General features: G+C 48.1%; 2 protein-coding genes across 2 annotated transcripts in view; one reads left to right on the top strand and one right to left on the bottom strand.

Moving 5' to 3' along the window:
* The window catches only part of LOC147725648 (dedicator of cytokinesis protein 2-like), a 1,712,066-nt gene that overhangs the window by 1,494,419 nt on the left and 192,839 nt on the right, over nt 1–24,808 (bottom strand). The gene's annotated exons all lie outside the window — the stretch shown is intronic.
* LOC147725649 (uncharacterized) lies at nt 19,144–23,578 on the top strand. The gene is made up of 2 exons (XM_086964599.1): nt 19,144–19,435; nt 22,965–23,578. The coding sequence occupies exons 1-2, from the start codon at nt 19,144–19,146 to the stop codon at nt 23,576–23,578; spliced, it is 906 nt and encodes a 301-aa protein (XP_086820725.1).

Genomic DNA, 24,808 nt, shown 5'->3' with positions numbered 1-24,808 from the left:
TGTTAAGTTCATTGGAATACAACCAGATCTCACATTAGAACCTTATGCACAGCACTGAACTTATCCAGGTTAGGACATACTACAAACACTACTCTCTCAACCCAAACGAAGGTCTGTCTGGGCTACGAAGCCAAACTAGTGGCCATGTGCTGTATGCAATAACTAGACAACAGCATGACATTTTACAACTTCAAGGTTTTTACTCTCTTGGAAATTACCCTCTTTTAACAAGGGTAAGGTGCTTTTCTTCCCACTTTCAACAGGAGGAAATAAACACATCACTGACTGGCATATATTATTTACCTATAAGTCCTTCGTCCCTAGTGGATTGTAGCACCCATTATCCCATCCACTACGGTGACAACGTAAACATGACTGCTGGCACGCCATCAGTAGCCTGGCTGGTCGCGGTTTAACAGAAAATTCGACCTGTTAAAATAACCCCTTTTGATGGACAAAAACGTCATTATAAATATTTTTAAGTCACTTCTAAGTAGACTTTATTGCCTCTAAAGCAGTGTGCATGGTATTTAAAAGCAGGAAATGTAAAAGTTTAATAATGAACATGCCCTTAAAGTGAAAAAGCCCTAAAATCTATTTTAATGTAGCAGAGTTGGCTATTGCTTAGGAAAAGATATGGATGCAATGTTGAGTTTAATTAATGTTATCTCCGCCTAGGAAACAACTACAATTTTAATTTCTTGACTTTTTGAAAAATGATTTACAAGCCCAATTTACAAGTGAATTTGGGTTTGTAAGAATTTTTTGAAAATGTGGCTTTTAAAAATTTACCTTTGTCCTGCCAGAAGTCCCTGAAATCTAAATCTGCATTTAGTTCTCCAACTTCTGCCAGCCAGTAATTGCTATTTCAATATTTGTGAATGAAGTGTGAGCTTGCTCCCAGGACAGAGACACAAGGCTTGGGGTATGGGAACTTGGTATAATGCACTTGACAGAGCCTTGCCCAAGCATTTGACTAAACTCTAAGACTCCTATCCTCTCACAACCAGATGTAGCTACCACCCAGCATGCACCCTTCTTTTTTCCACCCAGACAGATCTCCATCACAGTAGTGTCAGATCCTGCTAGGGTGTCAAAGCCTGTTTTACAGGTACGCTGGGTTACCATATAATATTTGGGGTGCACTTCAAAGGATGGAAACTGAATGTTAAAACAATTGATGTATATCTCATGTCTAGTTGCTGAAAGCTCGGCTTTTGTCTGTCAGACGTCTGACTCTGAGTTTGTTAGGGGATCAGGAATGGTCTAAAACTGTATTTTATTGTTAGATGAGGGAGGACACAGGTTACCACAGTACTTTCTCCAAAAACACACCCACCGCTTAGAGGCCAATTTACTGTGGGGAAAGACTTTAGCCATCTTGAAAATGCCCAATGTGGGTAGGGTTAGCCCCAGGATACTGTATCCCCTCGGTTAAGACATCCCCAGAGGTAATTCCCATCCACTAGCAGTCGGGATTCAGCCCTCCTGATCAGGTGATCAAGGGCCTTCTGACACTTCACAGTAAGGATACCTTTTCGGGTTTCTTCCTGACTTCACAGTAAGGATACCTTTTCGGGTTTCTTCCTGACTTCACAGTAAGGATACCGTTCCGTGTTTTTTCCTGACTTCACAGTAAGGATACCTTTCCGGGTTTCTTCCTGGAGGTCAAGACTATAAAAGATGGTACTGGTGCTCCATGACTGGCCACAACATTTCTGTAGCATCCAGTGGGATTTAACAAAGCCCTCATCTGGGTCTGAGTGATGGGAACCTCTCAATCAGGTACTGCATTCAGTTGAGCCACCAGAAGCAGATAGCCCCATTCCGCACCTTCTCTCACAGACTGAACTCAGAGGGTTGACCTACATGGCCCTTCCTTGCTTTGATGGTCAGTTTGCACTCCTGTATCCGCACCAGAACCTACCGCTTCTGCTTCATGTGGCCCTCCATGAATTGCTGTGGGCCGCAATATCATCAACCGAGGCCAAGCAGAAGTCCTTCGGGTCGGACAACACATATCGTGAGCCTGATAATCAACGTCAAAGTGGAATTTCCTGAAGCCTTGCCTAGGCACCATTGGACTGGCACAACGGTCAAGGGAGTGTTAAATCACTCTAAATTCCCCCATACCATTTACTGCTCAGGAATCAGATGAGGGGCGGCTTACCCCATAAACCTTCTTTTTCATCCCTGAGAAATAGGTCTGGGGTGGAGGGAGTGGGGGGCTAACTCTCTTCCTTTAACTCTAACCACATTGCCAGGATGCAGACCAGGTAATCTTCATACAGAACAACTCTGAACATGATGGAGACCTCACAAAGTAATAATAAAAAAACACTGACTGCCCAGAGACTGTGGGAGACCTCACACAGTAAAAATATTTATACACCGACTGCCCAGAGCATGAGGGAGACCTCACACAGTAACAATAATAATACACTGACTGCCAAGAGCAGGTGGGAGACCTCACACAGTAACAATAATAATACACTGACTGCCCAGAGCATGAGGGAGACCTCACACAGTAAAAATATTAATACACTGACTACCCAGAGCATGTGGGAGACCTCACACTGTAACAAAAATAATACACTGACTGCCCAGAGTATGTGGGAGACCTCACACAGTAACAATAATAATACACTGACTGCCCAGAGCATGTGGGAGACCTCACGCAGTAACAATTATAATACACTGACTGCCAGAGCATGAGGGAGACCTCACACTGTAACAAAAATAATACACTGACTGCCCAGAGCATCAGGGAGACCTCACACTGTAACAAAAATAATACACTGACTGCCCAGAGCATGTGGGAGACCTCACACAGTAACAATAATAATACACAGATGGCCAAGAGCATGAGGGAGAACTCACACAGTAACAATAATAATAGACTGACTGCCCAGAGCATGAGGGTGACCTCACACAGTAACAATAATAATACACTGACTGCCCGAGCATGAGGGAGACCTCACACAGTAACAATAATAATACACTGACTGCCCAGAGCATGAGGGTGACCTCACACAGTAATAATAATAATGCACTGACTGCCCAGAGCATGAGTGAGACCTTCTACAGTAACAATAATAATACACTGACTGCCCAGAGCATGAGTGAGACCTCCTACAGTAACAATAGTAAACTGACTGCCCAGAGCATGTGGGAGACCTCACACAGTAACAATAATATTACACTGACTGCCCAGAGCATGTGGTAGACCTCCTAAAGTAACAATATTAATACACTGACTGCCCAGAGCATGTGGGAGACCTCACACAGTAATAATAATAATACACTGACTGCCCAGAGCATGAGGGTGACCTCACACAGTAATAATAATAATGCACTGACTGCCCAGAGCATGCGTGAGACCTTCTACAGTAACAATAATAATACACTGACTGCCCAGAGCATGAGTGAGACCTCCTACAGTAACAATAGTAAACTGACTGCCCAGAGCATGTGGGAGACCTCACAAACTAACAATAATATTACACTGACTGCCCAGAGCATGTGGGAGACCTCCTAAAGTAACAATATTAATACACTGACTGCCCAGAGCATGTGGGAGACCTCACACAGTAATAATAATAATAATACACTGACTGCCCAGAGCATGAGGGTGACCTCACACAGTAATAATAATAATGCACTGACTGCCCAGAGCATGCGTGAGACCTTCTACAGTAAAAATAATAATACACTGACTGCCCAGAGCATGAGTGAGACCTCCTACAGTAACAATAGTAAACTGACTGCCCAGAGCATGTGGGAGACCTCACACAGTAACAATAATATTACACTGACTGCCCAGAGCATCTGGGAGACCTCCTAAAGTAACAATATTAATACACTGACTGCCCAGAGAATGTGGGAGACCTCACACAGTAATAATAATAATACACTGACTGCCCAGAGCATGAGGGTGACCTCACACAGTAATAATAATAATGCACTGACTGCCCAGAGCATGCGTGAGACCTTCTACAGTAACAATAATAATACACTGACTGCCCAGAGCATGAGTGAGACCTCCTACAGTAACAATAGTAAACTGACTGCCCAGAGCATGTGGGAGACCTCACACAGTAACAATAATATTACACTGACTGCCCAGAGCATGTGGGAGACCTCACACAGTAACAATAATAATACACTGACTGCCCAGAGCATGAGGGAGACCTCACACAGTAACAATAATAATACACTGACTGCCCAGAGCATGTGGGAGACCTCACACAGTAACAATAATAATACACTGACTGCCCAGAGCATGAGGGAGACCTCACACAGTAACAATAATAATACACTGACTGCCCAAAGCATGTGGGAGACCTCACACAGTAACAATAATAATACACTGACTGCCCAGAGCATGAGGAAGACCTCACACTGTAACAAAAATAATACACTGACTGCCCAGAGCATGTGGGAGACCTCACACAGTAACAATAATAATACACAGACGGCCAAGAGCAAGAGGGAGAACTCACACAGTAATAATAATAATGCACTGACTGCCCAGAGCATGCGTGAGACCTCCGACAGTAACAATAATAATACACTGACTGCCCAGAGCATGAGTGAGACCTCCTACAGTAACAATAGTACACTGACTGCCCAGAGCATGAGCGAGACCTCACACAGTAACAATAATAATACACTGACTGCCCAGAGCATCTGGGAGACCGCCTAAAGTAACAATAATAATACACTGACTGCCCAGAGCATGAGGGAGACCTCACACAGGAACAATAATAATACACTGACTGCCCAGAGCATGTGGGAGACCTTCTAATGTAACAATATTAATACACTGACTGCCCAGAGCATGTGGGAGACCTCACACAGTAACAATAATAATACACTGACTGCCCAGAGCATGAGGGAGACCTCACACAGTAACAGTAATAATACACTGACTGCCCAGAGCATGAGGGAGACCTCACACAGTAACAATAATAATACACTGACTGCCCAGAGCATGAGGGAGACCTCACACAGTAACAATAATAATACACTGACTGCCCAGAGCATGTGGGAGACCTCACACAGTAACAATAATAATACACTGACTGCCCAGAGCATGAGTGAGACCTCACACTGTAACAAAAATAATACACTGACTGCCCAGAGCATGTGGGAGACCTCCTAAAGTAACAATAATAATACACTGACTGCCCAGAGCATGTGGGAGACCTCCTAAAGTAACAATAATAATACACTGACTGCCCAGAGCATGTGGGAGACCTCCTAAAGTAACAATAATAATACACTGACTGCCCAGAGCATGTGGGAGACCTCACACAGTAATATTAATAATACACTGACTGCCCAGAGCATGAGTGAGACAGTGTATTATTATCGTTGAAGCTAATAATCTGCTACATTACACCCAGACTGGGTTTAGATGTAAACAGGGCACTGAAATGGCCCTTGTCGCAGTAGTTGAGGAAACTAGGAAGATTTTGGACGAAGGGAAATGTGCGGCTATACTATTATTAGACCTCAGTGCGGCCTTTGATACCGTTAATCACACAATTCTTACTCAGAGATTGAGTAATGTAGGTATCACTGGGACCGCACTGAATTGGCTTAGCTCTCTCCTGTCCAATCGGACCTTTTCGGTGTTTGAGGATGATATAGTTTCACCTCCAATACAGCTTCAATGCGGTGTTCCCCAGGGGTCATCCCTCAGCCCTACTCTATTTAATGTTTACATGAGACCTTTGGCTGAGGTGGTGCTACCTTGGGGAGTACAATTGGTAACATATGCTGATGACACTCAGCTTATCATCTCCCTGTCCGGGCAGGAGGCGACTTATAACAACCTATCCACCTGTCTTAGCAAAGTCCAGGAGTGGATGAATGACTCTTTTTTGAAGCTGAATGGAGCTAAAACAGAGGTCATGATGCTAGGACATAAACCACCTACCTCTGTGGATGTGTGGTGGCCGGACTCCTTGGGGCAGCCTCCGACCCCTAAAGGGCAAATCAAATTCTAGGAGTGTGGCTGGACCCAGCCCTTAACTTTCAGGTCCAATCCCGGAAGGTAGCAGGGACTGGATATGCCCTCATGAGAGCACTCAGAAAGATTTTAGGACTACTTCCCTTTGAGGCCAGAAGGATCCTAGTACAATCTCTTATCTTATCACGATTAGACTATTCCAACGCAGTCTATCTAGGGGCTCCTAAAGGGACAATCAAGATCCTACAGACCATCCAAAATTGTGCTGCCCGAATGCTACTAAACATCCCACGCAGAACATCTGCCAAACCAGCATTGAAGCAACTACACTGGTTGCCTGTACAACAACGAATCGAATTCAAAGCAATGACTATTGCTCATAAAGCCCTGCATAATTCCGGACCAGACATTCTTGTACCTTTGTTCAGTCCTTATCAAACATGTAGAACCCTGAGATCCAGTAATAAGAACCTACTGGTAATCCCCAGGATCAGGAGATCGCGCACCGGGGGCAGGCGCTTTTCTTTACAGGCTGCAAAACTTTGGAACAATCTTCCAGACGCTATTCGCTTGGAGGAGAACCACCTCAGGTTTAGAAAAATGCTGAAAACCTTCTTCTTCTGCTAAAATTAATGGAGATGATTGGACCACCTAAGCGCTGGGATGCCTCAGGGTAACCATGCGCTATAGAAATGTGTAATCATCATCATCATCCTACAGTAACAATAATAATACACTGACTGCCCAGAGCATGAGGGAGACCTCACACAGTAACAATAATAATACACTGACTGCCCAGAGCATGTGGGAGACCTCACACAGTAACACTAATAATACACAGACGGCCAAGAGCATGAGGGAGAACTCACACAGTAACAATAATAATACACTGACTGCCCAGAGCATGAGGGAGACCTCACACAGTAACAATAATAATACACTGACTGCCCAGAGCATGAGGGAGACCTCACACAGTAACAATAATAATACACAGACGGCCAAGAGAATGAGGGAGAACTCACACAGTAACAATAATAATACACTGACTGCCCAGAGCATGAGGGAGACCTCACACAGTAACAATAATAATACACTGACTGCCCAGAGCATGAGGGAGACCTCACACAGTAACAATAATAATACACTGACTGCCCAGAGCATGTGGGAGACCTCACACTGTAACAAAAATAATACACTGACTGCCCAGAGCATGTGGGAGACCTCACACAGTAACAATAATAATACACTGACTGCCCAGAGCATGTGGGAGACCTCACACAGTAACAATAATAATACACAGACGGCCAAGAGCATGAGGGAGAACTCACACAGTAACAATAATAATACACTGACTGCCCAGAGCATGAGGGTGACATCACACAGTAATAATAATAATGCACTGACTGCCCAGAGTATGCGTGAGACCTCCTACAGTAACAATAATAATACACTGACTGCCCAGAGCATGAGTGAGACCTTCTACAGTAACAATAGTACACTGACTGCCCAGAGCATGAGCGAGACCTCACACAGTAACAATAATAATACACTGACTGCCCAGAGCATGAGGGAGACCTCACACAGTAACTATAATAATGCACTGACTTCCCAGAGCATGTGGGAGACCTCACACAGTAACAATAATAATACACTGACTGCCCAGCGCATGAGGGAGACCTCACACAGTAACAAAAATAATACACTGACTGCCCAGAGCATGTGGGAGACCTCCTAAGGTAACAATAATAATACACAGACGGCCAAGAGCATGAGGGAGAACTCACACAGTAACAATAATAATACACTGACTGCCCAGAGCATGAGGGTGACCTCACACAGTAACAATAATAATACACTGACTGCCCAGAGCATGCGTGAGACCTCCTACAGTAACAATAATAATACATTGACTGCCCAGAGCATGAGTGAGACCTCCTACAGTAACAATAGTACACTGACTGCCCAGAGCCTGAGCGAGACCTCACACAGTAACAATAATAATACACTGACTGCCCAGAGCATGTGGGAGACCTCCTAAAGTAACAATAATAATACACTGACTGCCCAGAGCATGTGGGAGACCTCACACAGTAACAATAATAATACACTGACTGCCCAGAGCATGTGGGAGACCTCCTAAAGTAACAATAATAATACACAGACTGCCCAGAGCATGTGGGAGACATCACAAAGTAACAATAATAATACACTGACTGCCCAGAGCATGAGGTAGACCTCACACAGTAACAATAATAATACACTGACTGCCCAGAGCATGTGGGAGACCTCACACAGTAACAATAATAATACACTGACTGCCCAGAGCATGAGGGAGACCTCACACAGTAACTATAATAATACACTGACTGCCCAGAGCATGTGGGAGACCTCACACAGTAACAATAATAATACACTGACTGCCCAGAGCATGAGGGAGACCTCACACTGTAACAAAAATAATACACTGACTGCCCAGATCATGTGGGAGACCTCACACAGAAACAATAATAATACACTGGCTGCCCAGAGCATGATGGAGACCTCACACAGTAACAATAATAATACAGTGACTGCCCAGAGCATGTGGGAGACCTCACGCAGTAACAATAATAATACACTGACTGCCCAGAGCATGAGGGTGACATCACACAGTAATAATAATAATGCACTGACTGCCCAGAGTATGCGTGAGACCTCCTACAGTAACAATAATAATACACTGACTGCCCAGAGCATGAGTGAGACCTTCTACAGTAACAATAGTACACTGACTGCCCAGAGCATGAGCGAGACCTCACACAGTAACAATAATAATACACTGACTGCCCAGAGCATGAGGGAGACCTCACACAGTAACTATAATAATGCACTGACTTCCCAGAGCATGTGGGAGACCTCACACAGTAACAATAATAATACACTGACTGCCCAGAGCATGAGGGAGACCTCACACAGTAACAAAAATAATACACTGACTGCCCAGAGCATGTGGGAGACCTCCTAAGGTAACAATAATAATACGCAGACGGCCAAGAGCATGAGGGAGAACTCACACAGTAACAATAATAATACACTGACTGCCCAGAGCATGAGGGTGACCTCACACAGTAACAATAATAATACACTGACTGCCCAGAGCATGCGTGAGACCTCCTACAGTAACAATAATAATACATTGACTGCCCAGAGCATGAGTGAGACCTCCTACAGTAACAATAGTACACTGACAGCCCAGAGCCTGAGCGAGACCTCACACAGTAACAATAATAATACACTGACTGCCCAGAGCATGTGGGAGACCTCCTAAAGTAACAATAATAATACACTGACTGCCCAGAGCATGTGGGAGACCTCACACAGTAACAATAATAATACACTGACTGCCCAGAGCATGTGGGAGACCTCCTAAAGTAACAATAATAATACACGGACTGCCCAGAGCATGTGGGAGACATCACAAAGTAACAATAATAATACACTGACTGCCCAGAGCATGAGGTAGACCTCACACAGTAACAATAATAATACACTGACTGCCCAGAGCATGTGGGAGACCTCACACAGTAACAATAATAATACACTGACTGCCCAGAGCATGAGGGAGACCTCACACAGTAACTATAATAATACACTGACTGCCCAGAGCATGTGGGAGACCTCACACAGTAACAATAATAATACACTGACTGCCCAGAGCATGAGGGAGACCTCACACTGTAACAAAAATAATACACTGACTGCCCAGATCATGTGGGAGACCTCACACAGAAACAATAATAATACACTGGCTGCCCAGAGCATGATGGAGACCTCACACAGTAACAATAATAATACAGTGACTGCCCAGAGCATGTGGGAGACCTCACGCAGTAACAATAATAATACACTGACTGCCCAGAGTATATGGGAGACCTCACACAGTAACAAAAATAATGCACTGACTGCCCTGAGCATGTGGGAGACCTCACACAGTAACAATAATAATACACTGACTGCCCAGAGCATGTGGAAGACCTCATACAGTAACAATATTAATACACTGACTGCCCAGCGCATGAGGGAGACCTCACACAGTAACAAAAATAATACACTGACTGCCCAGAGCATGTGGGAGACCTCACACAGTAACAATAATAATACACTGACTGCCCAGAGCATGAGGGAGACCTCACACAGTAACAATAATAATACACTGACTGCCCAGAGCATGTGGGAGACCTCTCACTGTAGCAATAATAATACACAGACGGCCAAGAGCATGAGGGAGAACTCACACAGTAACAATAATAATACACTGACTGCCCAGAGCATGAGGGTGACCTCACACAGTAATAATAATAATGCACTGACTGCCCAGAGTATGCGTGAGACCTCCTACAGTAACAATAATAATACACTGACTGCCCAGAGCATGAGTGAGACCTCCTACAGTAACAATAGTACACTGAATGCCCAGAGCATGAGCGAGACCTCACACAGTAACAATAATAATACACTGACCGGTCAGAGCATGTGGGAGACCTCCTAAAGTAACAATAATAATACACTGACTGCCCAGAGCATGTGGGAGACCTCACACAGTAACAATAATAATACACTGACTGCCCAGAGCCTGTGGGAGACCTCACACAGTAACAATAATATTACACTGACTGCCCAGAGCATGTGGGAGACCTCACACAGTAACAAAAATAATACACTGACTGCCCAGAGCATATGGGAGACCTCACACAGTAACAATAATAATACACAGGCGGCCAAGAGCATGAGGGAGAACTCACACAGTAACAATAATAATACACTGACTGCCCAGAGCATGAGGGAGACCTCACACAGTAACAATAATAATACACTGACTGCCCAGAGCATGTGGGAGACCTCACACAGTAACAATAATAATACACAGACGGCCAAGAGCATGAGGGAGAACTCACACAGTAACAATAATAATACACTGACTGCCTAGAGCATGAGGGAGAACTCACACAGTAACAATAATAATACACTGACTGCCCAGAGCATGAGTGAGACCTCGTACAGTAACAATAATAATACACTGACTGCCCAGAGCATGAGTAAGACTTCCTACAGTAACAATAATAATACACTGACTGCCCAGAGCATGAGTGAGACCTCCTACAGTAACAATAATAATACACTAACTGCCCAGAGCATGTGGGAGACCTCCTAAAGTAACAATAATAATACACTGACTGCCCAGAGCATGTGGGAGACCTCACACAGTAATATTAATAATACACTGCCTGCCCAGAGCACGAGTGAGACCTCCTACAGTAACAATAATAATACACTGACTGCCCAGAGCATGAGAGAGACCTCACACAGTAACAATAATAATACACTGACTGCCCAGAGCATGTGGGAGACCTCACACAGTAACACTAGTAATACACAGACGGCCAGGAGCATGAGGGAGAACTCACACAGTAACAATAATAATACACTGACTGCCCAGAGCATGTGGGAGACCTCACACAGTAACAATAATAATACACTGACTGCCCAGAGCATGAGGGAGACCTCACACAGTAACAATAATAATGCACTGACTGCCCAGAGCAGGAGGGTGACCTCCTACAGTAACAATAATAATACACTGACTGCCCAGAGCATGCGTGAGACCTCCTACAGTAACAATAATAATACACTGACTGCCCAGACCATGATTGAGACCTCCTACAGTAACAATAATAATACACTGACTGCCCAGAGCATGAGTGAGACCTCCTACAGTAACAATAATAATACACTGACCGCCCAGAGCATGTGGGAGACCTCCTAAAGTAACAATAATAATACACTGACTGCCCAGAGCATGTGGGAGACCTCACACAGTAACAATAATAATACACAGACGGCCAAGAGCATGAGGGAGAACTCACACAGTAACAATAATAATACACTGACTGCCCAGAGCATGTGGGAGACCTCACACAGTAACAATAATAATACACTGAATGCCCAGAGCATGTGGGAGACCTCACACAGTAACAATAATAATGCACTGACTGCCCAGAGCATGAGGGTGACCTCCTACAGTAACAATAATAATACACTGACTGGCCAGAGCATGTGTGAGACCTCCTAAAGTAACAATAATAATACACTGACTGCCCAGAGCATGAGGGAGAACTCACACAGTAACAATAATAATGCACTGACTGCCCAGAGCATGAGGGTGACCTCCTACAGTAACAATAATAATACACTGACTGCCCAGAGCATGAGTGAGACCTCCTACAGTAACAATAATAACACACTGACTGCCCAGAGCATGAGTGAGACCTCCTACAGTAACAATAATAATACACTGACTGCCCAGAGCATGTGGGAGACCTCCTAAAGTAACAATAATAATACACTGACTGCCCAGAGCATGAGTGAGACCTCCTACAGTAACAATAATAATACACTGACTGCCCAGAGCATGAGGGAGACCTCACACAGTAACAATAATAATATACTGACTGCCCAGAGCATGTGGGAGACCTCACACAGTAACACTAATAATACACAGACGACCAAGAGCATGAGGGAGAACTCACAGAGTAACAATAATAATACACTGACTGGCCATAGCATGTGGGAGACCTCACACAGTAACAGTAATAATACACTGACTGCCCAGAGCATGAGGGAGACCTTACACAGTAACAATAATAATGCACTGACTGCCCAGAGCATGAGGGTGACCTCCTACAGTAACAATAATAATACACTGACTTCCCAGAGCATGAGTGAGACCTCCTACAGTAACAATAATAATACAGTGACTGCCCAGAGCAACATTGAGACCTCCTACAGTAACAATAATAATACACTCACTGCCCAGAGCATGAGTGAGACCTCCTACAGTAACAATAATAATACACTGACTGCCCAGAGCATGTGGGAGACATCACACAGTAACAATAATAATAATACACTGACTGCCCAGAGCATGTGGGAGACCTCCTAAAGTAACAATAATAATACACTGACTGCCCAGAGCATGTGGGAGATCTCACACAGTAACAATAATAATACACAGACGGCCAAGAGCATGAGGGAGAACTCACACAGTAACAATAATAATACACTGACTGCCCAGAGCATGTGGGAGACCTCACACAGTAACAATAATAATGCACTGACTGCCCAGAGCATGACAGTGACCTCCTACAGTAACAATAATTATACACTGACTGCCCAGAGCATGAGGGTGACCTCCTACAGTAACAATAATAATACATTGACTGCCCAGAGCATGAGTGAGACCTCCTACAGTAACAATAATAATACACTGACTGCCCAGAGCATGAGTGAGACCTCCTACAGTAACAATAATAATACACTGACTGCCCAGAGCATGTTGTAGACCTCACACAGTAACAATAATAATAATACACTGACTGCCCAGAGCATGTGGGAGACCTTCTAAAGTAACAATAATAATACACTGACTGCCCAGAGCATGTGGGAGACCTCACACAGTAACAATAATAATACACAGACGGCCAAGAGCATGAGGGAGAACTCACACAGTAACAATAATAATACACTGACTGGCCATAGCATGTGGGAGACCTCACACAGTAACAATAATAATGCACTGACTGCCCAGAGCATGACAGTGACCTCCTACAGTAACAATAATTATACACTGACTGCCCAGAGCATGAGGGTGACCTCCTACAGTAACAATAATAATACACTGACTGCCCAGAGCATGAGTGAGACCTCCTACAGTAACAATAATAATACACTGACTGCCCAGAGCATGAGTGAGACCTCCTACAGTAACAATAATAATACACTGACTGCCCAGACCATGATTGAGACCTCCTACAGTAACAATAATAATACACTGACTGCCCAGAGCATGAGTGAGACCTCCTACAGTAACAATAATAATACACTGACTGCCCAGAGCATGTGGGAGACCTCCTAAAGTAACAATAATAATACACTGACTGCCCATGGCATGTGGGAGACCTCACACAGTCACAATATTAATACACTGACTGCCCAGAGCATGTGGGAGACCTCACACAGTAACAATAATAATGCACTGACTGCCCAGAGCATGACAGTGACCTCCTACAGTAACAATAATTATACACTGACTGCCCAGAGCATGAGGGTGACCTCCTACAGTAACAATAATTATACACTGACTGCCCAGAGCATGAGTGAGACCTCCTACAGTAACAATAATAATACACTGACTGCCCAGAGCATGAGTGAGACCTCCTACAGTAACAATAATAATACACTGACTGCCCAGAGCATGTGGGAGACCTCACACAGTAACAATAATAATACACTGACTGCCCAGAGCATGAGTGAGACCTCCTACAGTAACAATAATAATACACTGACTGCCCAGAGCATGAGTGAGACCTCCTACAGTAACAATATTAATACACTGACTGCCCAGAGCATGAGTGAGACCTCCTACAGTAACAATAATAATACACTGACTGCACAGAGCATGTGGGAGACCTCCTAAAGTAACAATAATAATACACAGACGGCCAAGAGCATGAGGGAGAACTCACACAGTAACAATAATAATACACAGACGGCCAAGAGCATGAGGGAGACCACCTACAGTAACAATAATAATACACTGACTGCCCAGAGCATGAGTGAGACCTCCTACAGCAACAATAATAATACACTGACTGCCCAGAGCATGAGTGAGACCTCACACAGTAACAATAATAATACACTGACTGCCCAGAGCATGAGTGAGACCTCCTACAGTAACAATAATAATACACTGACTGCCCACATCATGAGTGAGACCTCCTACAGTAACAATAATAACACACTGACTGCCCAGAGCATGAGTGACACCTCACACAGTTACAATAATAATACACTGACTGCCCAGAGCATGAGTAAGACCTCCTACAGTAACAATAATAATACACTGACTGCCCAGAGCATGAGTGAGACCTCCTACAGTAACAATACTAATATACTGAATGCCGGAGCATGAGTGAGACCTCCTACAGTAACAATAATAATACACTGACTGCCCAGAGCATGAGTGAGACCTCCTATAGTAACAATAATAATACACTGACTGCCCGGAGCATGAGTGAGACCTCCTACAGTAACAATAATAATACACTGACTGCCCAGAACATGAGTGAGACCTCCTACAGTAACAATAATAATACACTGACTGCCCAGAGCATGAGTGAGACCTCCTACATTAAAAATAATAATACACTGACTGCCCAGAGCATGAGTGAGACCTCACACAGTAACAATAATAATACACTGACTGCCCAGAGCATGAGGGAGACCTCCTACAGTAACAACAATAATACACTGACTGCCCAGAGCATGAGTGAGACCTCCTACAGTAACAATAATAATATACTGAATGCCCGGAGCATGAGTGAGACCTCCTACAGTAACAATAATAATACACTGACTGCCCTGAGCATGAGTGAGACCTCCTACAGTAACAATAATAATACACTGACTGCCCGGAGCATGAGTGAGACCTCCTACAGTAACAATAATAATACACTGACTTCCCTGAACATGAGTGAGACCTCCTACAGTAACAATAATAATAATACACTGACTGCCCAGAGCATGAGTGAGACCTCACACAGTAACAATAATAATACACTGACTGCCCAGAGCATGAGTGAGACCTCCTACAGTAACAATAATAATACACTGACTGCCCAGAGCATGAGTAAGACCTCCTACAGTAACAATAATAATACACTGACTGCCCGGAGCATGAGTGAGACCTCCTACAGTAACAATAATAATACACTGACTGCCCAGAGCATGAGTGAGACCTCCTACAGTAACAATAATAATACACTGACTGCCCAGAGCATGAGTGAGACCTCACACAGTAACAATAATAATACACTGACTGCCCAAAGCATGTGGGAGACCTCACACTGTAACAAAAATAATACACTGACTGCCCAGAGCATGTGGGAGACCTCACACAGAAACAATAATAATACACTGACTGCCCAGAGCATGATGGAGACCTCACACAGTAACAATAATAATACACTGACTGCCCGGAGCATGAGGGAGACCTCCTACAGTAATAATAATAATACACTGACTGCCCAGAGCATGAGTGAGACCTCACACAGTAATAATAATAATACACTGACTGCCCAGAGCATGAGGGAGAACTCACACAGGTATACCAATCTACTAACTGCCTCAGAGCATGAGTGAGACTTTTCACAGTTGCACTCAGAATTGAGGAATTATAGGGAAATCTGAGCCCAATTCCCCTGGTAATTGCTCATTTTGCCCCAGACTTTCACCCAGAGGTTTTAGCTACTTTCAGCATCCATACTCTGCGGATGAAAGTAAATAGTTCTATGGTGTACCCTTCGGCTCTCCTAATTTTGATGGAGCTGATAATTTCCACAGCAGCTCCACCAGTATTGAGAGCAGGGCCACTGGACTTGTCCTCCTTGGAACCGCCTTGTCTGCATTTGTAACCTCCCAGGAGTACTTGTACTTGTGGTGTTACACGGTCTGCTTTATCTACAGTCGGTGATGAGCTTCCCCTATTCCACACATGACATCACAGCACGCCTCCTGCTTTTATATTGTTAATATTAATGAATTTCTTTTTTAATTTGCAGCGCGGTCTGCTTTCACTATAGCGGCCGCACTTCTTTATTTATTGCATTAGCAGCGTGGTGCACTTAAACTTTTGCGGCAGTGCTTATTTATTTGTTTAATTTACAGCTTTATATAATTTACGCCGTGCTTCTTTATTTATTTAATTTACGACGCAGTCCGCTTTCTCTTTAGTGACTGTGCTTATTTATTTAATTTACAGCTTTATTTAATTTATGGATGCGCTCCTTTCTTTATTTTTTTCAGCACTGTCAGCATTAACTTTAGCAGCCGTGTTTATTTATTTATTTAATTTACGGCCGCGCTTCTTTATTTATTGAATTTACATCTGTTCAGCTTACACTTTAGAGGCCGCGCTACAGAAACTTTCTTTTTTAAGTGAAAGTGCGTGCTTTCACTTTAATGTTGGCCACGCCCCTTTCTTTAGACGCTGCTAACTGTAACCTGAATACGGGAGCAGCGTCTAAAGAAAGTGGCATGCCCACTCTGAAAGTGGTCTCGCATTTGCGAGAGTTTGAGCTATAGGCATTAGAAATGACAATGCCTTTGGTAAATTGTGTTGCTTTTAAAAACACATAAATAAAAGGCATTGTCATTCACAATGCCAATGTGGCCCCCGGGGGAAAGCAGGTCGGCAGAACAGTCTTTTCCCCGAGGAGTTCGCGCGAGACAGGGACATGGCAGGAAGTAGTTAGGGTTAGGTCAGGGGTGGGAGGGGTTAGGTAGGAGGCTATTTAGGGGGACAGGAGGGGAACAACTTCCTTTTCCTGTCCCCGGTGCCTCAGGGAGAAGTTAGTCTTGGAGCTTAGGCGGAGTGTGATTTAGGTAGGCGGAGTGCAATTTGGTTGTTTGGACGTCGTGACTGGTGCCCCAGTGCGACGATTAGGCCAGTTTCCTGTTGCTAAATTTAGGTTGGGTGTGATTTAGTGTTATTTTAGATTCCTCGGCGCAGGTGCTCCGGTGCGGTGCGCGGGGGTTGCTAAACCTCACGCATCTCGCGGACGGACTTAACGGGTGCCAAACCTCACGCATCTCGCGGAGGGTGTGTACGGAGGTCTTTGAGGATGGCTACTCCAGACGCAGAGGCTGTGCGGGCTGCCCTGATTGTGCTTGGCCGGCTGGGAGGGCAGATCTCCTCCAGCCCGCTGTCCTGGACCAGGCATGGGTCGGCATGACCCGCCCGACCAGGTCAATCAATCAATCAATCATTGAATTTATATAGCGCACTACTTACCCGGAGGGTCTCAGGCGCTGGGGGGGGTGGGGGGGGGGGGGGATCTGCTACTGCTCGAACAACCAGGTCTTGAGTTGCTTCCTGAAGGCGAGGTGGTCCTGGGTCAGGCGGAGGTGGGTGGAGAGGGAGTTCCAAGTCTTGGCGGCGAGGTAGGAGAAGGACCGTCCCCCTGTGGTGGTTCTACGGATGCGGGGGACGGCGGCGAGGGCGTGGCTGGTCGAACGAAGCTGGCGTTTGGGAGCGTAGAAGTTGAGGCGGCTGTTGAGGTATCCAGGTCAGCGTCTGCGGGGGTGGCTGCAGTTGTTGCAGCCTGCATGGACGAGCCCTCTGGGGCTCGTGAGGGGGGGCCCAGGAGAGGGAAGGGCAAGAAGCCACAGGAGGCCCCCAAGAAAGGGGGGAGGAGGCTGAGCCTCCCTGCCAAGGTGGGGGCAGGAGATGTGGTCCCGGAGGAGGAGGAGGGTGCCGGGGGGGAGGGGTCTGAGGGCCCCAAGTTTGCAGTTGGGGAGCCCGGGCAGGGCCAGGCTCCACAGGCGTCGCAGGCCAGGTTGTCCAGGAGCTTGAGTCAGTTGGCAGGGTATGGAGAGAGTAGCGAAGGCAGTGGGGGGGAGGACTCGGATGACTGGGAGGTGGCGGCTGGAGAGGAGTTTGCCCTCACGCTGTCCGGGGAGGAGTCCGGGGGGTGACCTTTCAGGGGGCCGGAAGGGGATGGTGAAGTCCCAGGGTTCCAAGGGCAAGGGCCCTCTGAAGGCGCAGCAGCAAGGGGGGGCAGGGCAGGTGGCGGGGAGTGCTGCAGCACCCTTGCCCGGGAAGGGAGGTCCGGGGGAGCCAGGGCAGTCTTCCATGTTCGACCGGTGGGCCCACATGACCGAGGAGGAGAGGGCCTGGGACCAGCGCCGCGTCATAGTGGAATATGAGAGGGAGTGGCAGCACTTATGTGCCGCCAGGGAGGCAAAGGCGGGTGGGGTGCCCAAGGGCGAAGGGGCCCAGGCACCCGGGCGTGGCCAGGGTTCGGCTGGGGGTCGAGGAAAGGGGGCCCCAGGGGCGCAAGGGCAGTGGGTCTGGGTGGAAAGTGCAGGGACTGCCTTGACGGATCAGAGACCTGGAGGCACCGGGGCCTCCCCGAGCGCATACGGCTCGGGGGGGGGGGGACCAGGCCAGCAGGGGCAGCAGGCAGAGGCCGGGTGAGCCGGCGGGGTGCAAAGCGGCCTCCAAACGCCAGGATGAAGTAGCAGGGGGGTCCGTGGCGTCCTACCCTCCAACGAGGGAGCGGGCACCATCAATGTTGGAGTGTGAATTTACGCCTGGAGTGAAAGGGAAAGGTGCAAAGAGAGTTGTGACTGAAGTTGTGCCGCTGGATGTGCAGGATGAGTGGTTGGACTATGAGGATGAGGAAGATGAGTTGGAAGAGGGTGAGTTGCGTGAACCTGGAAGTGTTTGCAAGGCTAGGGTGGCAGCGGCCAGGGTTGGTGCTTTCCACGAGGAACGGGACGGCGCCAGTCGGGCCAGCAGAGAGATGTCGAAGCCGGCGGACGCACGGCGACAGGAGCGGGACGCTCCTGCAACTTTGTCAGGTGAGGGCGCTTGGTGGGATGCCTGGTTGGAAGGGGGGAGTGGGGGAAGGAAAAAGCCCTGCCGGTCGGTGGGGGTGGGGGATGGGTCTGTGCGGTCTGGGACCCCAGGTGGGGTGGTGCCTGTGAAGGCTGATGGGGGTAAGCAGGTCGCAACGGCCAGCATGCAGACTGACAAGGTGGAGGACTCGGAGGGAAAGGATGAAGGGGTGGAGAAGCTTCGGAAGAAATTGCCGTACATGGGGCTGGCGATGCCCCTGGGGTCACATTTGTCGGACAAGACGAAGGCAAGGATCTGGAAGCATGAATGTGTGGATGTGTTTAAGCTCTTGCATAGGGAGATTCAGGCGAAGGAGGGGTCTAAAGAGGAGGAGTGGGAATTGACCAGGCGGCCGAGGGTGCCGGTCACGATGGAGAATTGGACGTCGGCCTTCTTGATTTATGCGAGTATTTATTGTGAGAAGCATGGGGATCGGGCTATTGCTTTGTTCAAGTATATGGATGTGATAAGGAAGGCGCAGCTTCATTTCGGGGGTTTTGCATGGTTGAGCTACGACGAGGAGTTTCGGGCCAGGTTCAGTGTGAATCCCGGCAAGCTGTGGGGGGACGTAGATCAGGAACTTTGGATCCAGTGGATGTCTTCGACGCATGCGGCGGCATAAACGCACATGGCCAGTGGTCTTCCGGTCACGTATCGGTCTTTTCAGCCGCGCCCCGCCCAGTCTGGGGCGGGTAACCAGGGAACTGCAGGTGGACAAGGGACCCAGGCTGTGTGGTCTGGATCAGCAGGGCAGCAGTACAAGCCAGTCACTTCAGGGGCCTGCTGGGGGTTTAACAAAGGTTTCTGCAACCGCCCCTCCTGTAAATTTAAACATGAGTGTTCGAAGTGCGGGGGGCGTCACCCAGTCACACTGCCTCACCTTGGCTACGCCGTCAGAGCAGTGGAAATTTGCCAAGGGTAGGGGGCAGCCTGGGCCGAAGGGCCCATACTCCGGTTAAGGTGGAGGCCATGGGTCCTTGGCTCTCCCGGTACCCTGATAAGGAGGCGGCGTTGCGTTTGTACTGGGGTTTTGTTGAAGGTTTTCGGATTGGATATCAGGGGCCCAGGGAGAGGCGTTGGGCTGAGAATTTGCGGTCCACCAAGGAACTGCCGGAGGTTGTGGCGCGTAAATTGGAGAAGGAGGTTTCGGAGGGCAATATTGCGGGTCCTTTTTCCGATTGGCCGCTGTCGGATTTCATTGTCTCACCTTTGGGGGTGGTGCCCAAGAACGAGCAAGGGGAATTCAGATTGATTCATCACTTGTCTTGGCCGGAAGGTGGGTCGGTGAATGATTTCATTGCGGAGGAGGACTCCATAGTGTTGTACACATCAGTAGATGATGCCATTGGTCTGGTGCGGTCCTGCGGGAGGGGGGCAGAGTTGGCCAAGTGTGACATCAAGTCGGCCTTTCGCCTTCTCCCCATTCATCCGGTGGATTTTCCTTTGTTGGGCATGCAATTTGACGGGGCCATTTTTGGGGACATGGTGTTGCCGATGGGTTGTGCGATTTCCTGCGGGCTCTTCGAGACTTTCAGCTCCTTTTTGCAGTGGGCCTTCGTGGACCGCAGTGGGCACCGGCTGGTGTCTCACTATTTGGATGACTTTCTGTTTGTGGGAACGGGGCGCTCTGGCGACTGTGGAACAGCTCTGCAGCAGTTTCAGTTGTTGGCACGGGATTTTGGAGTGCCATTGGCACCGGAGAAGACGGAAGGGCCCAGTTGTTGCTTGACATTCCTTGGTATTGAATTGGATTCGGAGACTTGGCAGGCGCGTTTACCGGTGACGAAGGTGGCTGAGATGCGAGATGCTTTGAAAGGCACGTCGGAGGTTCGGAAACTGGATTTGAGGTCGGTGCAGCGCTTGTTGGGATTGTTGAACTTTGCCTGCAGAGTGGTGAGGGCGGGGAGGACTTTTTGTAGACGGCTCGGCATGGCCATGTCGGGCGTGGCCCTCCCACATCACAGGGTCAGGATCATGCTGGGAGTCCGGTCGGACTTGCGAGTGTGGCTGGTGTTCCTGGAGGATTTCTACGGCGGGCCCTTTGATTTTGTGCGGGACAGGATGGTGTGGCAGGTTCAACTCTACTCGGACGCGGCGGGAGCGGCAGGTTTTGGGATCTTCTGGGACGGTCGCTGGTGTGCGGAGCAGTGGCCGGCTCACTGGCTGCGCCAGGGCAGGAGCATTGCGTTCTTGGAGTTTTTTCCCTTGTTGGTTGCGCTGCTGGTGTGGGGCCCAGAATTCAAGAACAGGTCGGTGTTGTTTCATGTGGACCACATGACGGTGGTGGACTTGGTAAACAACCAGAAAGCAAGGGACCTGCGAGTGCTGCGCTTGCTGCGAAGTTTCATGCTGCTGTGTCTGCATTACAATGTGCTGTTTCGCGCGCAACATGTGCCTGGTGCAAGTAACGAAATTGCGGATGCGTTATCTCATTCGCAGTGGCAGCGCTTCAGGGAGCTGGCGCCGGGAGCGGAGGCTTGCAAGACCAAGGTGCCGGAGGGTATCTGGGCATGGGGGGAGTGAGAGTGGTTGGTTTGGTTGAGAGGTCTTTGGTGGAGTCTACTAGGCGAGCATACAGATTGGCTTGGACTGAGTTTGGGGACTTTGCGGGCCTGGGGAAGGATGTGGGGAGGTTGCCGAAGGAGGAATGTGAACAAAGGGTGGTGCGCTTTGTGTTGGACTGCATGGATAGGGGGTTGTCGCAGACGACGATTGCTGGCAAGTTGGCGGGAGTTTCTTTCTACTGCATGGTGTATTTGGGTTTTGATCCGGCTAGATCGGATCTGCTGAGCCGAATGTTGAAGGGTTGGGGGCGGGTGCGGGCGGAATTGGGTGGGGGGGAGTTGCCGCGGGAGGCTGTCACGTTTGACTTATTGGAGTTTGCAGGAATTGCATTTCTGTTGTTATGACGGGGAGGAGGTGGCGCTGTTTCGCTTGTGCTTGATCAAGATGTTTTTTGGAGCATTTCGTGTGTCAGAGTTGCTGGGGACCCGTGAGGCGCCGGGTCAGATGTTTGCTGATGTGCGTGTGGATGGGACGCGATTGGGCATTTGGTTGGGACGTTCCAAGACTGACCAGCTGGGGCGGGGCAAGTGGGTTTGGTTGTCGGAGAGTGGGTGTGCAAGCGTGTGCCCGGTGCGTGAGTGGCTGGGTTTTGGTGGGCGAGTACGGAGGTCAGAAGAGGAGATTTTTGTGCACGCGTCGCGGAAGCGTTTGACGTCATTCCAGTTGTTGGCGGTCTTGCGGATGGCTTTGAGGAGGCTGGGCAGGGATCCGGCTCGTTTTGGCACGCATTCGTTTCGAATTGGGGCAGCTATGGCGGCAGCGGGCTTGGGTTGGTCGTGGGAGGAGATCAGGAGGATTGGACGCTGGCGGTCGCGGTGCTGTGAGCGCTATGTGCGCAAATGAGGGCGTGGGGCACACTGCTTGGACGGCTGCGCGGCTTGGCGTTTTTCTTGTCATGCCTTGGTACTAATATCTTTCTCTTCGTAGGTTGTGTTCGTGGACCAGGGGCCAAGACGGTCACTTGGGTCGTTGGGCATTCTTTTGTACTCTGGGCTTCGAAATACGCTGACAGGCAGGTGTACGGCCGTAGCCTGGGCCTGAGGAGCAGCCATCACGAAGTACAATGGTGGGGTAAGAGCGGAATGCGATGGGGTGAACTGTTGCCGTGGCTAACAAGAAAAGTGTCTCAGCTGGGCTGCCCGGACATGCTTATCGTCCACCTGGGGGAAAATGACTTGGTGAAACAATCGGGGGTGTCACTGTTGCATTTGATGCAGAGGGACTTGGAGGTGATGAAACGCAATCTGGCTGGCGCCTGCATTGTGTGGACTGAATTTGTGCCACGGAGGATCTGGAGGGGTGCACTCAAGCCTGCGGCCGTTGAAAGGGCCCGCAGGAAATTGAACAGGGCGATGAGACTCTTTTGTGCGGATCGGGGTATCAAAGTGCTGGCTCATGTCGGGCTTCAGCTGGAACAGCCTCTTCTTTTCAGGGACGGCGGCGTGCACCTTTCTCACATGGGAAACTCATTTTACCTGATGGAGCTGCGGGATTTGATTAGCTTTTTATGGAATGAATCGATCTGGTGTAAGAGGGACTGAGTTCGAAAGGTGCACGCTTGGTGGGGCAGGTAACCGCCCTCCGGGGGTTCCCTGGGTGGCGGGAACGGGGAGGGGTGGGGAGTCCATGACGGGCAGAATCACCCTTCCAGGGAGGGGTTACAGGTGCAGGATGGAAGAGAGTGGTAGACGGGAGTGCGATGGATGGAAATGACCGAGGAGTTGGAAAGTGAAAAGGGGAAGTGAATGAGATGCAAAGAGGTTGTGGTGTGATTTGGGAATGGCTGGTGGAGCACGTGAGTGGATGACGGTTGAAAGGCAGGATGTTGGGGGGATTGTTAAGTTAATGATGTTATGTTTATTGTAAGATGTCATGCCTGTCCTAATAAATGGCCTTTTACGCAAACTGATGCGTGGAGTGGTTATTGCGCGATGCGGCCCCCGGGGGAAAGCAGGTCGGCAGACCAGTCTTTTCCCCGGGGAGTTCGCGCGAGACAGGGACATGGCAGGAAGTAGTTAGGGTTAGGTCAGGGGTGGGAGGGGTTAGGTAGGAGGCTATTTAGGGGGACAGGAGGGGAACAACTTCCTTTTCCTGTCCCCGGTGCCTCAGGGAGAAGTTATACATGCCACCCACCCTACATGGTTGAAAGGGGAAGTTGGGTGTTGTTGTTGTAGTTGCCATGTTGGGCAACATGCCAGTTTAGGACAGGATGGCACGATAGGGGGTGTTTCCGGGAACTGGGAGGGGTGGGGAGTTCATGACGGGCAGAATCACCCTTCCAGGGAGGGGGTTACAGGGGCAGGATGGGAGAGAGTGGTAGACGGGAGTGCGATGGATGGAAATGACCGAGGAGTTGGAAAGTGAAAAGGGGATGTGAATGAGATGCAAAGAGGTTGTGGTGTGATTTGGGAATGGCTGGTGGAGCACGTGAGTGGATGACGGTTGAAAGGCAGGATGTTGGGAGGATTGTTAAGTTAATGATGTTATGTTTATTGTAAGCTGTCATGCCTGTCCTAATAAATGGCCTTTTACGCAAACTGATGCGTGGAGTGGTTATTGCGCGATAGCTGAAAGTCTCGCAAATGCGAGACCTATTGCATTGAAAATGCTTGTTTTCATTTTGAGAAGAAATAAAGAACAATGTTTATTGAGTCACTATACACTGAAAATGAATAATACAGGTCTCTCGTGACAATATTACAGCTGTGTCTGGCCTGAAATAGTCTGAAGTATCACACGTGTGGGAGTGCAATTGTTAGGCGCTATGTGGG

Source organism: Lissotriton vulgaris, chromosome 3_2, assembly GCF_964263255.1.
Source record: "Lissotriton vulgaris chromosome 3_2, aLisVul1.2, whole genome shotgun sequence".
Lineage (NCBI taxonomy): Eukaryota > Metazoa > Chordata > Amphibia > Caudata > Salamandridae > Lissotriton > Lissotriton vulgaris.
The sequence above is the reverse complement of the archived record's forward strand: the minus strand, read 5'-3'. Positions and strand labels throughout refer to the sequence as shown.